The sequence below is a fragment of the Sander lucioperca genome, chromosome 7 (genome assembly GCF_008315115.2).
Source record: "Sander lucioperca isolate FBNREF2018 chromosome 7, SLUC_FBN_1.2, whole genome shotgun sequence".
NCBI lineage: Eukaryota > Metazoa > Chordata > Actinopteri > Perciformes > Percidae > Sander > Sander lucioperca.
This window is the reverse complement of record NC_050179.1, coordinates 14,898,423-14,914,866: the sequence shown is the minus strand read 5'-3', so window position 1 is coordinate 14,914,866 and position 16,444 is coordinate 14,898,423. Positions and strand designations below refer to the sequence as shown.

The window sequence follows — 16,444 nt, the reverse complement described above, 5'->3', positions numbered from 1 at the left end:
CAGTGAAGTCAGAGTGTCTGCAGAAAGGAATGCAGTGGTCTCCAAAGTCTCCAGAATCTGTCGGAATTATGATTGAGGTCATACGTCAGTTTCTCTAAAGGGAGAAGAGATGATATCTGTGACAACCACATATGGACCGTTGGGACGTGCGGGGCAGACCACCTCAGTAAAATATTTTTTTTTAGCTAGAAATAAAAGAATTATCAACAGATATTTGGTTTTCCGGAAGTAAGGTTTAACAGATAAAATGATGATGTAATGTAAACTGTTTACCGATAACCTCCTGGACCACAGAGTGAAGCTCTTTTCAAAATGTCTGGATGCGATCACGTGCCCGGAACAGGTGAATAAGTGTACCCTTATGTGTTTGACATTTATAATAAAGATTTGAACTGTGGGGAAACATTTTCTGGAGGCGACCATGTGTAAAATAAGTCACTATGGAAAAACTTAAAATTCTGTTCATGTATAGAACTCAAAGTAAATTTTGGGAAGATTCCATTGCAAATCGTGGTCCAATCTGCAGACCTAAATGTGACCTCCAGATCACGTTCATTTTGGCATATTTTTATCTGGTATTTGTTCATATTTTGTTTGTATATATATATTTGTTGTACTTGAACTGTGCACTGCCTGCAGTTTGATGTAAAAACATTTTACTATACATACTTGTATATGACAAATGAATCTCTCTAATCTGTAATCTGAATCTCATGCACACCTCAGTTCTAAAATGACCTGACATCATTGTTACTGCTACTTTATTTGTATAAATATGTATATATATATATATATATATATATATATATATATATATATATATATATATATATATATATATATATATATATATATATATATACAGTATCTCATAAAAGTGAGTACACCCCTCACATTTTAATAAATATTTCATTATCTCTTTTAATGGGACAGCACTGAAGAAATAACACTTTGCTACAATGTAAAGTATTAAGTGTACAGCTTGTATAACAGTGTAAATGTGCTGTCCCCTCAAAATAACTCAACACACAGCCATTAATGTCTAAACCGCTGGCAACAAAAGTGAGTACACCCCTATGTTAAATTCCCATAGAGGCAGGCAGATTTTTATTTTTAAAGGCCAGTTATTTCATGGATCCAGGATACTATGCATCCTGATAAAGTTCCCTTGGCCTTTGGAATTAAAATAGCCCCACATCATCACATACCCTTCACCATACCTAGAGATTGGCATGGGGTACTTTCCATAAAATCATCTCTCAATGCAAATCAAACCAGCTATTAGGCTAACCGACATAAAACCACGCCAATATTTCGATAATGGCTTCATCATTTAATGTTTAAAGTAAAAATATAATGTCTTCTCATGGTATCAGTTTCTCCAATGTGAGGATTTTCAGTTTTTCTCTGCTTTATATCATTATTTGGATTTTGGACTGTTGGTCTGACAAAACAAACACGTCACCTTGGACTCTGAGAAACATTTTTATAGTCATTTTATAGACCAAACGATTAATCGATTAATCCAGAGAATAATCAGCAGATTAATCGATAATGAAAACAATCGTTAGTTGCAGCCCTGGACTTTTGATACACTTTATGTGCTTTTCTACTTGTCTCTGTGTTTTTATGTTATGATGGTGTTTTGTCAGCCTTTACACCCTAGTACTGAATAAATATTTCCACTGTATTTGAGATAATATATTAATTGATTGATTAGCTTTTGTACTGAGCATTAAAGGAAACATGAAAAATGCTTTGCAGAAAGGCAGCTGTTGCCAGGACAACCAAGGTCACACTTTTGTCTCTGAGAAACCCTACAATCTCCCTGTTAGTGGCTATGATATTTACAATCAAAAATGAACTAGTGTAAACATTTTACTGTTCATTGTGACACCGTGAATTATGTAGAAACAGATGAGACAATAATGTGTTTCTCAACATTTAGCTGCCCATGAATTCACATTTCTCAGAAACTGTGTTGTAACAGGATGTGTACTCTTCTGGTTTCACTCTTTCTGCACATGCTTTATTTCAGTAAAGCTAAATGGAAACAGAAGGTCATTCTCCTCTTCTACCATTTGCTATGAGCCAAGTCTCTACCGCACAAACAGACTAACACCTCCCCACCGACTATGTCTCCATTAGGGACTCACATACATAAAATAGCATTTTCAGAATATTTTCTTAGTTTTCACTTAATATATGAGCCAACAGGTGTGACTGTACAGGACAATTGCTTTTTAATGCTGAAAAGTGTGTAAGCTACTGTCAAACACCACATTACAAGGAAAGACACAGTCATTTTTAAAATACAATAAAAATACAAAAAGGTGGGTGCCTGGGTAGCTCACCTGGTAGAGCAGGCGCCCACATATAGAGGTTTACTCCTCGGTGCAGCAGCTGCAGGTTCGACTCTGACCTGCGGCCCTTTGCTGCATGTCATTCCCCCTCTCTCTCCCCTTACATGTCTTCAGCCGTCCTATATAAATAAAGGCCTAAAATGCCCGTAGAGTTATCTTTAAAAAAGGCACATATTAATGCAGGCCATTTCACCATCTCCAACTGCAAAGAAACTGCAAAAAACCCACAAATACTATCAACCAATTACTTTGCACAATTAATGCTATAAATTCATCTATGTGCTCTGGTCCTTCCTTCTTGTGTAGTCTGAAGGTTTTATTTTTTCTGCGATTCACACATCTGACACAGTGGCCCACTTAAAAAAAACAAATATGTTCTTTCAGTTTCATAAATATACACATGTTCACCTCACAGGTTTGTGTGCTGCATTTTGGAAATTTTAGCTGGTGTGTGCCTTTGCCAATTAAAATTTTAACAAAGCAATTGTTAGAGACTTATATAATCCTGATGGACAGTTCTGTGGTTCAAGAGAGGAAGAAGTGAAAGGGTGGGTAAGGGATTAAACAAAGCCCTTCTCTCTCCTTCTCATTTAGGGAATGGGTATCTTTTGGATTTTAACAATTCTGATTCTGCTTCTTTAGTTTATTTTAGTTTGTTTAGTGAAGTTTGAATATAGCAAATGTGGAAAGTGATTCACAGGTCATATCGGCTTCCCATGGCTGTCTATCCTGTAAGTGGTGGTAACAAGACAGCTCTTCATAATGACAAGGACCTGTTCTCTGTTAACTCACTCCATATGGAAGACAATCAGCCCCACTGGGACCTGTGTCAACCAGAGTGTGAAACGTCAGAAGCGTGCATGTAGACACACACAAAACAATACACCTCCATATACACAAGCATACATCCACAGCAAAAGAAATACACACAAAGGCAAAGCAAGTGAACTTGGAAGCGAATAGAGATTGATCGTTCTACTCAGACATCTGTTCGGTCTCAGAGACAGATGGCGAGCCAATCAGACCGCCTGGTGCCTCTGCTACTCTCCGCCTCCCATGCCACCCTGCCGCCCCTCCCCTAAACCTGCATCCTGGCACACATGACAGGTGGCACCTTGCAAATGTGACACCGCCATTTCCCTGAAAAATAATGTATGTATTCATTATAGGGCTCGAATGTGCAATATTTAGTGGAATGTTTGACGTAACATTTGGTTTAACATTTTATTTCTCTTTTTATTATTATATTTACTGTTTTTTCATAAGATAAATGCTGGAATAATGTTAGATTATCACAGATTGTTAACAGAAATGTCCTATTTTCAGTGGATTTTTAATTTATTTTTTTATTACTTTATTTAACATGATCGTAAAAGGTGCAATATGTAGATGCTGCTATTGAACTGAGGCATATCAGACATTTCAGTTTACAGGAAAGTACTGATATTTTTGTATTGGAATTGTTTTTATTATTATAACTTTAGCTTTTGTGATAAATGTTCTGTGTTTGACTGTTCAACGTTCCACGGTTATTAAAAGAACAACACTTATTGCCGGCAATTCATATCTATGTTTTCATCCTTGCATTAGAATATAGAGCCGTTTTGATGGTCTGTCATGTTATAAAGCTCCATGACATGTTTTATCTGTTACACAGTGAATACTGAACTTTAACTAAATTTTAAAAATAATTACCGTAAATTGAATCGTAATCGCAATATCTGGCAGAAAAATCACAATTGGATTTGTTCAGGCCTAATTCATTACATTCAAACTAGCAAGCAGCAGTTAAGCAGAAAACCAAAAATGTGAATCCAAACAACAAATGTGGCAATGTGTTCACAGTGAGTTCACATAGATCAAAGGCAAAAGATGATATCCACAATCAGACACAAAAAGACACTGCCCTCCTCCTCTGCTTGTAAATGCAGCACACCTATACCATACCCAGAGGCTTCAGGCCTCAGGTTCAGCCATGATTGATTAAACTTGAATGCACTAGGCTTATCGTGTTTTGATGCTGCAAACCCGAGCAGAAAACTCTCATTTATTTACCCTGAAAGGTTCCATAGCAGCTTGACCTTCTAAAGGGGACAGCCATCAGATAAATGTCATATTGCTGTGGGCAATATCCTGCCAGCCAACTAAAATAAGATGGGAATCTCCTAAAGCCAGCGCAGGAATCTCATCTAAACATTTCTGTCTGTTTGTTCTGGAAGCATTGATTGGCTGCACCACCATATAGTAGGTCATGTGTGAGTATACGGGTAGTGTGTAAATGTATGAGTGTGTGGGTGAAAAGGAAAGAAAGATGCGGCTCTTTCTCGTGCTGCTGCTCAATCAATGAAATGGCCAGTGTCTTACAGTGAATACAAATACACATCTCAGCTGTTTATGCACAAACTCTTACACCGTATCGACCCAAGAGTCGAATAATTAGTGAGCCTGGTTTCATCTGAGCAATTTCAGCCCATTACAAGGCACCTGCAGAGGTAGCCAGAACAGAGATGGAGAGCCCTAATAAACATAAGGATGAAGGCAGAGAGACAGAGCCCAGGGAATCACTGGCAGACTTTGATGAGCATCTGCCAGGGTACACAGGCTGGGTCACGTCCTGCTCGTTAATGCCTGTTTCATTAACCGCTTCCTCACATCACTCACACAAGATAAGCTCAGTTGATAACCTGGCTCACAGCCGGTCAGCCATTAGACGCACAAGGAACGCTGCCACACTCCACTGGACTGGGAGACTGCCGCATACATTAACATGCAGGAAGGGATGCACTGTGCAGACAGACAGACAGACAGACACCTGAGACCTTTTCCTGGCTATACACACACACACACACACACACACACACACACACACACACACACACACACACACACAAATGACCACAGCTGAGCGAGCAGATACTCTGGTGAAGTCAATTAGAATTGAGGCGCCTTTACCTCTGCAGCTCATCAATAGTCCTTAAACAGGCTGCAGTGTAAACAGCTCAGAAGATTTAATGGTATTCTGTGGTCTCTCTCTCTCTCTCTCACACACACACACACACACACACACACACACACCAACACCAACACCAACCACAACGCTTATACATTTATGCATGTGGTGAGAACCATTTCTCTTGTCTGTGCTACATCTTGGCTACTCTAATTTATTCTCTCATTACATGTTTTCTTCTCCTCTCACTCCGAAAAAAGTAAAATTCTTTACAACTTAGTAAATTAAAAAAGTAACATTCTTTACAACTTAGTAAATTAAAACAAAACAAAATAGTATGTTTGACATCTGTGATGAACAAAGGTTACAACCCAATCCAGCCTAAAGCAGAATGTCTTGATGATGCCCCTTTGATTTTTGACAGGCCAATCAATACTGTGATCATGGACAACTTTCAAAGCTGGACACCAGAGAATCAAAGCTCCAATCAATATCAAACCTTAGCTGTGTCAATAACTTTGTGGACTCAGCATATAGTTTTACATTCAACCTTGAAGCAACTAATTATGTAATAACATCGAGATAACAGCATAAACTCGCAGTAATCAATGGTTTTATCAATGGTCATTCAAATGACTACATGTAATGTAAGTCAAGTCATTGACAACAAGGGACCCACACACTAAGTATAATCAGCATCTCTGCAGCTCTTTGGAGCTTTTTTGTTGCTTTTTAAAGCTCATTGTCTTTGAATAAAGGTGTGCACATTTAGCTATTGTATGGTTCAGTGTCAATTGTCTCATCAACCCAGCAGCAGCCAGCTGTTTTTGACAGACAAGCTCAAATAAATCCACCAAATGTTATCTGCCCAGCAGCAAATGGCAGACAAAGTTAGCTGCTAGCCAACGATAGCTGCTAGGAAACGTAAACTGCATCATTAGCTGGTGAGGAAAGTCGGGCAGCTAGCAAGTTAAAGATGATGTTTTTTCTTAAGAGTTGGAAGAGACCAAAGCAAAGCTACAAGGAGAATGTAAATATTACACTTACATTTTCCAGGTGGCCAGAAAAAGCACTCCTATGATGATAATGTTGCTCCATTTCTGCTGGATGTTAGCTAGTTCACGTTAACCATAACAACTTGAGTAGCAGCTGTATGAGGCATCATAAACCCGGACAGTCTGTGTCTGTTAGATTGCAATGTAAAAACGTTGGCGCTTATTTCAGGCCAGCTGCTGTTTTTGTGTTTGAAACTGACAAATACATAATTTCACATGTCTAACCCACAGATAAAGCCTAATTTCCTTTCAGGCCATTTTACTTAGGCTACTGGATAAATAGCCTGAGTAAAGTTCAGCAATGTCCACATCTAGACTTGCTCTTGTGCTCTATGTCACCTGATTGTTTCAAAATGAGCCCAAAGGTGTAGCCTATTGCATCTTTGTAGAAATTGCAAATAATTTTATGTGATTAGCAGGTCATTGAGTTGCACGTCTCAAACACATTGCATTGGGCATTGAAAACAAAACAACAGAAACATCCAACACCAATTTGATAATGTGTTCTAAAAAGGTAGATCATTTTTTGAATAGAGATAGACCTACTTGATCTTAGTTGCAGTTTCTTATATGAGCTTAACTATTTTACATGTGTTCAATATTTCAAAACTTTAGGTAAGTAGGCTATACAAAGTTTTCTTCCTTTCCACTTTTTACATAACAGAAATTTGCCTAAACTTGAGCTGTTTAAAATTGACATGACCTACCTCACACAACAGACTTGATTTGTATTGTAGGCATAGCCTCTTCAATAACACACCAACCTATTAATATTCATATTCATCACATAGCAACACAAACGGTCAAGTGTATAAAAATAACAATGTTAATTTCTTTGTCTTAAGAGAAACAGCAGATTGAACAACCAGGTGTGTCAAAGGCATTTTTTTTTCCTGTTGTAAAGTAAAAGTGTTTCTTTTCCCCTGCAGCAACGACAGAGCTTTAGTTAGCTGACATCAGCAGAACCAGCTCCTCAACATCACTCAAGCATGACTGTTCTGCAGCCAGACTGCAGCTTTAGGAAATGATTAACTGGAAAATTATTCTTTTTTGTTTTTTTTATTATAGAGAAACAACCAAATAAGCAAAAAGGTAAGTGTAGAGAACAAAAGACTTCTGTAGTAGAACAAGAACATAAAGTGGCAGATAGTGAAACAACTTCAGTAAAAAAAAAATGCTAATGCTAATTAACATGCAAATCACCCATAGGAATCTATGCCGGGTATAAACCAGTTAAGCAGGAAACCTTGAGATTACTTTCAGTTCTGGCAGTAATATAAAGTTGTGTGTGTTTCTGTGTAGGTTATGTGTGCTTTTTTTGTACAGGTGTGTTGTAGATGTGGATTGTGGGTAGATTTAAAAGTGACACGTTAACTCAAAGCATTTGATGGTATGACTGAATTTTTTATAAAATGTGAATTACTGAGTTACTGTACTATAAATGCCCGCTTCAACCGGATCTCACAAAAAGTATCAAATACTAATTTCCACAGTTACATACAGACACACAATTAAATTAAAAACATTTTTTTTTATTTATTAAATTAACTTAAATAAGATATTATCTGCTTCTTCCCCTCTGCCATTTTTACAGGGCAGTAATCAATTATCTCAGTATGATGTCATTCTGCTAACCCTCCCCCATACTGTTCAGCCTTCCATGTGTACACTGGCTGCTCTATCGTTGTGTGCATCAGGTCAGGACTGGAAACTACAATACTAATCTTATATTGGGAAAATAATCTCCAAACACTGATAATAACTTATGTTTCATTGTGTCAAGTTTTTAGGGATAAGCACTCATTTTGACATAGCTAATGCAGACTGCAATTAGGTCACATGTACAGTATACACACACACACACACACACACACACACACACACACACACACACACAGAGTCAGTACATCACGTCATAGAGCAGTGATTTGATTACTGCTGAATGAATCCTCTGGCTTGATCACACTGAGTCATCTGGTCTCGATCCTCAGTGACAGAATAATTGAATGAGGGACAGTAATGAAGAGACATGGACGCCAACATGAAGGGCAGCGTAAGGTCTTTGTTTTTGGGTTGCCTCTCTTTCTAAATGGTTCGTAGCTGGATGCTTGCCCAAGTATAAATAACACATCTCTTATCAAGTTATTAACATGACTTCACAACAGGCAAAGTTCAAGCCACACACGTACAGTAGTAATTGCTTTGCCAGGTGTGTGATGATGCCATCTACAACAGAGCATTTTTCATGCAGGAAACAAACAGACAAGCTCTAACATGTACACTGCTATATCACTGTGACAGTGAAGCTGAGAGCTGCTGAGAGCTCACTGTATGCAGAGCAGAACCCTCCAGCAATATGTGTGTCAAGATACCAACTTGCCCTGCTTTCTCTCAGCTGTATTCGCTGGGCCCAGTGTAACAGATAGCAAAATGCATATTGATCGACTGCCCCTGATTATGGAAAAAGACATGCCACTGGATTAGCTGCATCAAAAAACTAAACTCTCTGACTGAAGCCTGTGAGATGTTTTTAGAAATTTGCTGCAATTATTGATGTTATTTACCCCATATGCTCATCAAATGTTACAGGTTTAAAGCACCTCTTTACCCCCCAAGGTACAGTATCTCCATCTTGGACATATCTGCTCTTCTCTGAGCCCTAAAGAGCAGAGCTAATTGGCTCAGTGATGAGCATGATGGTGGCAAAGACTATAGCTGTTCCAGTTCTGATTTAAAGTATAATGAATCCTACAATTAAGAGCAGACACATTAGTTTGAACCACAAAAGGAAAGACTTGCATGTAATCACACATGTCCAGGATTAAAAATAGACACAAGTCTTGTGCAGTAGTCACACATTTCACTTTAGGTGAAAGACAAAGCTAGGAGACATGTACAATCTCTGTGATAGAGATCTCAGCAGTAAAGCTATAACATGTCCCACTGAGGTCAAATGATACCATCTAGTTTGTGATCTGTTCCAATATCTGATGACAGCATGTCTCTGTGTGTCTTGGCTGGCATAGACTTGTTATTGATCTCTTTATCCTTCGCTAAAACAGAAACCCATCAGAGCAGGCAGACAGACAGAGAAAGATGCTGTCTGTCCATTTAGATGGAATTGGCATGGAATCCCCCCTATGTTGGTTATACAGTATATAAAAACATGCCCGTATTTAATTAATCTGTGAAGATGAAACACATTTAAAAATGAGTCATTTGTCACGTTTCCCTCCCAGTCATTGTATTTTATTGATCTCACCCTATCATAACAATATTAGGATACTTGCCTGAATTCTCATATCAATATTCTCCTCCCTCTTGGCCCATTCTCTATATGACAGACATCAAACCATTCGGTTTTATAGCTGAGCTTGTGTTGGTCTGGGCCAATCCCATTAGTTCCAGACCAATAAAGCCCAGAGGAGAACTAAAACACAATTTACTGCATGTATTTATTTGTATCAGCTTGTAACAAGAAAACTTAATTTTCCTGTTTGTGGTAACTGAATCAGGTCACTTCCTGTTGCTTGAGCTTGGTGAGTGAATGAAAATGATGTGTGTGAATGTTTGATGTGAGGGATGTGGGCAATTTGTTGTGCTGTAAGTGTGAATTATGCTTAACAAAGCTGCTCCTGCAATTACTGCTGGAGATAATCACTAATTCACCTGAAATATTAATACACACAGAGGCAGGAAGCATGATCAATATTAATCTTGGCCCACTCACAAACACAATGCAAACACACACACACACACACACACACACACACACACACACACACACACACACACACACACACACACACACACACACACACACACACACATGCTCTGCATAGACTCCCATTAATAATTTAAATAGGTTCAAGCCCTGAACTTGTCAGCATGGATACAAATGCCATGGATTTTGTGAACAAATCATTGAGCACTGAAATTAGTTATCCAGTGTCAACCTTGTTCAGCAGCCTGTATTTATTGTAAAAAAAAATTCAACACAGACCAGATTTACTGTAAGTCATGTTATTTATTAGCATTGGTGAGCTCAACATCCATGAATAAATATCTGCCAAAGAAAACACCAATAGCCAAAGCCAGGGATGTCCATATTGAAGTGTTTCGCTCATTACCAACTGGTGAAGAGCGGCTTGGAATTAATAATAATAAATGGGGAGAAAATCATAGATGTGTGCACTGGCTCTAATCATAAATGTAAAAAAGTGACATTAAAAAGTTGTGACAGTAAGCTATTTTTTGTGAGTTGGGGTGACAGAAAGAAAATCTGGGGTGACAGCATGGCTGTCAGCTATAACAGTAACTAGCAGTAGCACTTGTAAGGGGCCGCCCTCTATGCTAATGCTAACATAAGCAGAGGCAGTGTAAAATGGAGTCAAGGGACACCAACTGCCTGCCAGCAGATTAATGCATTCTTGTCTCCATGCCATAAAAGGTCCAAATAATCCCTTAAGAATAGGTCTATTTTGGAGAGGACAATTTTAAAGGTGATAATATTTGTTGTGTTATACAGTATGTTGTCTGTGGTGTCTGAAACTGTGTGTCATGGATGCCCTGTACTTTTTAACTGCACAACAAATGTACCTACGGGTATAAATAAAGTAACCTGAACCTGTAGTGTGCCACTTTCACTTTCGCCTCCTTTTCTTACTCACTCCTTCTATTCATGCCCTCATCCCTCACTTTGTCTATTTCTCCTTTCTGCCTCTGCCCTGTCCATCATCTCATGCACTCTTCTCCCACCCTGCTCCTTTTACTGCTGCCTCTCCCCTGAGTGGGGTGCATGGCCTATCGCCATAGTAACAGACAGCCATGACAGGTGGAGATAGCAGGTAGTGCGGCGATGCATGACTCCCCCTGGGACTGCAGAATGCCAACACTATAGAATGAGAATGAGCAGAACAAGCTCTCATATACAAAGTACACCCTGCATACAGGGTGTACCTTTGATTCATTGAAACTAATCATGAGAGGGCTCCATGCCTTATCTGTATTCTACACATGCAGCAAAGCCACCCTGCCATTGTTTCACTGTGTGGCCGCACAGAGCTGAGAGAGGAGGTCAATGGATTTGCGCATGTTGTGTGCTTCTATTTCATCGCTCTCTATGGCCAGATCTGAACCAGGCCAAGCCAAGCCAATTTGTTTCATGTCAGTGAGGGACAGGTTTCTGCACTAACAAGATCCTACAAATCCTCTGTTATGGGCTGCAGAAAATCTGTTTTCTCTATATTGTGTAGCCTTAATTGAATTGATTCAGTCTTAAAGATGGGAAATGATCGCTTGCTACAGTAATCTCACACACACACACACACACACACACACACACACACACACGCACATGCGCGCACACACACACACACACACACACACACACACACACACACACACACACACACACACACACACACACCCCTTTAGCAACTTATATGCATGCACTGCAGACACACACATGCCATTTTCACACTAAGATAAATGACATCTGTCTCCGACATGCACAAACACCATGTTCAGCACCGCATCCCAATGCCTGCAGTAGTCTGTGATGGATTTCTCCCACACCTCACCACTGCAGTAGTTGAACACGTGGAGGAGTTAAACCAAAGCTAGAGTTTTCTGAGTTGGATGCAAAAGACGGCCGTTTCTTTAGTATGGAAAGTGGCTTTAGAGCCTCACTAGGAAGTTATTGGCGGATTTCAGGCTTGTGGATGTTAGTAAAGGGGAGGAGCAAACAAGCAACATCCCTTTTAATGAGATGACATCTCACCTACTGCATTAGTGGCTGCATGAGCATTTGCCATGAGGAGAGAGTGATGAGAGAAAGCCACAGCAGTGAAAGAAACGAACAAAGACAGACAGTAGACAGCGCCGACAATACTATACCCCTCCGAGACTCACCATGAGCAAACACACGGCTGATTCAGGCATAAGTTGGACAGCCATGTTGGGATCCTCCTATAGTTTCTTGTGAAAAGGGAACGTTGCCAATTTCCTGGAGCGTCTCTCTTCGTTATCCCCGTCTCCACCTAGGATGCAAGCTCACCTCTGTCCAGAAGAAGTCCTTTGACTGTCCTTAACCACCTCCCTCTGTCTCTCAGTCAGTGCTGCAGATAGCCTCTGGTATCTGATTGTAATGCCACAGTCCCTGGAGAGCTTGTAACTCCCCAGTCTCTCTGCGACTCTTCAGACTGAGCGAAAAGCAATCCTCTTTTTTCCAGTTCTTTGATCTGAGAGCAGAGCAGACATCCCCCCCCCCCACTCCCCCTTTCACTTTTAAAACACTCCCCGCAGAACCCACGCCCACCTCCCCCAAACCCCTGTGACTCGGGCGCCTCTTGCTAAATGCTCCCCTCCCTCTGTTGCTGCCTTCTGCCTCCCTTTTTCAGTCTACTCTCCTCACAACACAAAGCACATCCAGGCGTGCACGTGGGTTTTTGGTCTATTCTCTTTTTCCTGAGGCTGTCCTGTTGCTGCTCCACAGGACGGAACCTGCATCAGGGATGCTCCCCAGTCTAAAACACCTCTCCACTGTGGTGGGAAAGACAGACGCTCACCTCAGCTCTCCACTCAGACATCCAGCGCAGAGATATCCTCTTTAGGCTGATCCCCTGCCTCATATATCATCAGCATGAAACAAGGACAGAGAGGGAAGCAAATAAAGGAGAGTATGATAGATAGTTTCAAAAGGACAGAGGATGAGGTAAAAGGCAGCCACGAGGAGAGAGATGTAGTGGAGATAGCAGCCACTGGTAAGATAGGTCCACACTGTGCTGAGCGTAAATGAGGGTGGGTGGAGAAGAGGGAGGAGAGAGAGCGATGGAAATGCAGAGAGCGAGAGCAGACCGCGCCTATCAACGCCGGCCAAAACAGCAAGGCAGCATGGGATGTGAGTAAATACACCTCAGCTTGCTTAATGAACAGGGTGTGCATGTGTGACATATGATTTACATCCATAGCAGCTGTCATGTTCACAGACACCTGTGCTCCAGACTGTCAATTTTCTTTTTAGAGCAGTGTTTGGCATTCATAATTTAGACTGTAAACAGTCTTAGCGTGGCTTGTGTCTTGTGTGTGCATGAGAGAGCATGCATGGTGGAGAAATAAAGAAAAGTAATGAGAGGGAGATTCTCGAGAGAAGGTAAGAAATCATAGGAATAAAGAATGCTGTAACTGGAGAGAAAGCTCAAGGCTCAGTGCAATCAAGTAGCACCAGCTCAGCTTTAAATATTGTGAAAATGTAACTATCTTCATTGTGAGCAAATGTATCCCCGCGCATGATTCTGTGGGTGTGGGTAGGTGTACAGTTGGGTACATAATCCCAGCATTGTGCTTACTGTAAATAATTTAACAATTTAAGAAAAAAATATTTAACAATAATTTTTATCAAAAGAACCAGTTGAAAATATAGTTGATAGCAGCAATGAGGGGGCCAAGCAGTACACTAGCAGGAATGGCATTGCCATGGCATGAGCAAGCACTCACAGCAACTTTGATGGCAATTGGATAAAGAATGGCTGAGATATCAGCTCACTTACTTTGTTACAGTGCCCCTAGAGGCCAAATGACATCACATTCCTTGCATGTCCTCACAATCAGCTACCATGTCCCTGTATCAAGTTTGGACTTCATACATCAAAACATTGCTGAGATATGAGCTCACTTCCTGTGATTATAGGGCCCCCATAGTGGCCAAAGGTCACCAAATTTATTTTATGTCCTCGGGATTGGGTCTTGAGTCCATGTACAAAGTTCGGTTTCGATACATGAAGGCGTTGGTGAGATATGAGTCTACTTCCTGTGATTATAGCACCCACCTAGTGGTCAAAAGACTCCAAATTGATTGTGCGTCCTCAGGATGCGGTCCCGAGTCCATGTACCAAGTTTGGTTTCGATACGTGAAAGCATTGCTGGATATGAGCTCATTTCCTGTAACTCTAGCGCTCCCCTAGTGGTCGAAGGTCACCAAATTTATTGTGTGTCCTCAGAATGGGGTCCCAAGTCCATATACTAAGTTTGGTTTCTATATGTAAAAGCATTGCTGAGATATGAGCCTACTTCCTGTGATTATAGCGCTCCCCTAGTGGTCAAAAGACTCCAAATTGATTGTGCGTCGTCAGGATGGGGTCCCAAGTCCATGTACCAAGCTTGGTTTCGATACGTGAAAGCGTTGCTAAGATATGAGCCTACTTCCTGTGATTATAGCGCCCCCATAGTGGTCAAAAGTCACCAAATTTCTTGAGCCTCCTCCTAATTGGGTCATGAGTCCAAGTTTTGAGATTGGTTTTGATACGTGAAAGCATCCCCGAGATATGAGTTCACTTCCTGTTTACGTACGATATTGACATCATGGGGTGCGTTGAGTTCGCTGTCATCCAAGGATTCCAACTATATCTCGATGTTCAAAATCGGGCATATGGTTCAAAAGTTAACTGCATGAATGCAACGCCAACTTTGACCCATTGGTGGCGCTAGACTGCCTGTGGTGCAGACCTAAAACTTGGTGAAATGAATTATGAGACTGTCCCGAATCAATGTGCCAAATTTCACAACTTTTTACTGTACGGTTCTATGGGCTGCCATAGTCTCCCAAGGCAGAGGAAAGCTATGTAATACTAAGAAAAGGTAGAATCACTAATGGTGCCTCGCAGCTTCGCTGCTTGGCCCCCAACTAGTTCCATTACATGTATTTCTACCTGCATGATTCTACTGTATGTGAGTGGCTTATTTTTTTAAAGACCCCCTACAATGAAAATCAAATTTTGAACTGTCAACATGTCTTTGATTGTCAACATGTCCATATCGTGTTTTTTATATGTTACAAGACATCATGAGCGTAAAAAGCAGTAAACTGCATGGCTGAGCATTTCAGCCTTGGAACTGCAGTGTAGCAATGACAGGCTCAAAAACATGGATTCAGACATCACATATCTAAGGAATCAATCCCATCAACTTGCAGGGGGCTTTCCATATCATTAGCTTAAAGCTATTGTGAAAAAAGGGCTATTCGAGGAGAAGCCAGGTTTATAGGTATTTTAAGCTAAATTTCACTTTTTTCAAAACAAAGGCCGAGACATACACTGTGTCAGCCACTGCCAGTTACAAGCTAACAAGCTAACAAACAACCTAAACAAATCAAAGATGCTAACTACACTTATCATTCTGATACGTCTGCTAGTCGACAATTTTGGTGCACAACAGACTCCTCATCTGAGTCTGGGTCTGACTGAGACTCAAACATGTATGACTGAATCTCTCCAATGTTTCTAGCATTTCATCTTGATGGCGGGGCGTGAGGCCAGATCCACAATTTCTCAATAAAGGAGAATGAGTAGATGTGCTTCAAACCCCTTTTTCAGAGTTTCTTTTTTACTTTTTACGTAGGGAAACCATGTTAAATAAAATATCAATCACAGCAGAATATTTTAACAAACATTCAAAACATGTCTGGAGGAGGACTTTACTGTAAAGTCTAACAAAAGCAGGTATTCAGAGTGTAGAACTAAACTTAAAGAATAATTCACATTGACTCACAAAATCTTTGGAAATACAGATTTTTGGGCCTGATGAGAGAGCACATGTTTATTCTTCATTCTATTTTAAGGCTCACTCAGTAGTGACTAATATAAACGATGAAATCTCAGTCATAGCAAAGCTTCCTTTCCATAGGCTGGATCGCACACCGAAAGCAGCAAACATGTTATAGATGGGAGGAGATTGCCACATCTGCAATAATACTTTTCTTACCATATCCCCACCCCATTCAGATAACACATGGGCCTGCAGAAAAACACAGTGCCCTTCATAACTTCCTCTTACAGTGCATGCTTCATGTATCTTTAAGGAAGTTAAAATATGTATCACATCATTTTTATAGCCACTATAAAAATAGTAACAAAATGGAACAATATTCCAGTTTGTATTTCACCACAGAAAAATCTGTAATGATAAAAGGTTTAATGATGTAATGAATTATTTGAGTTTCTGGGGTGTGGTATGAGCAACACATTCTTGCCATTCCCTGAAATAAAATTATGATCAAATGTCAAAAAATGTGTACAATT

The 16,444-nt window shown here is 40.2% G+C and overlaps 1 protein-coding gene across 1 annotated transcript in view; it reads right to left on the bottom strand.

The window, feature by feature from the left end:
• The window catches only part of frmd4a (FERM domain containing 4A), a 106,883-nt gene extending 94,578 nt beyond the window's left edge, over positions 1 to 12,305 (bottom strand). The window contains exon 1 of the mRNA XM_031293466.2: positions 12,282 to 12,305. Within this exon, the coding sequence (XP_031149326.2) occupies positions 12,282 to 12,284 (3 nt within the window). The 5' untranslated portion in view covers positions 12,285 to 12,305. The remainder of the gene's footprint in view (positions 1 to 12,281) is intronic.
• Between the last annotated feature and the right edge of the window lie 4,139 nt (positions 12,306 to 16,444).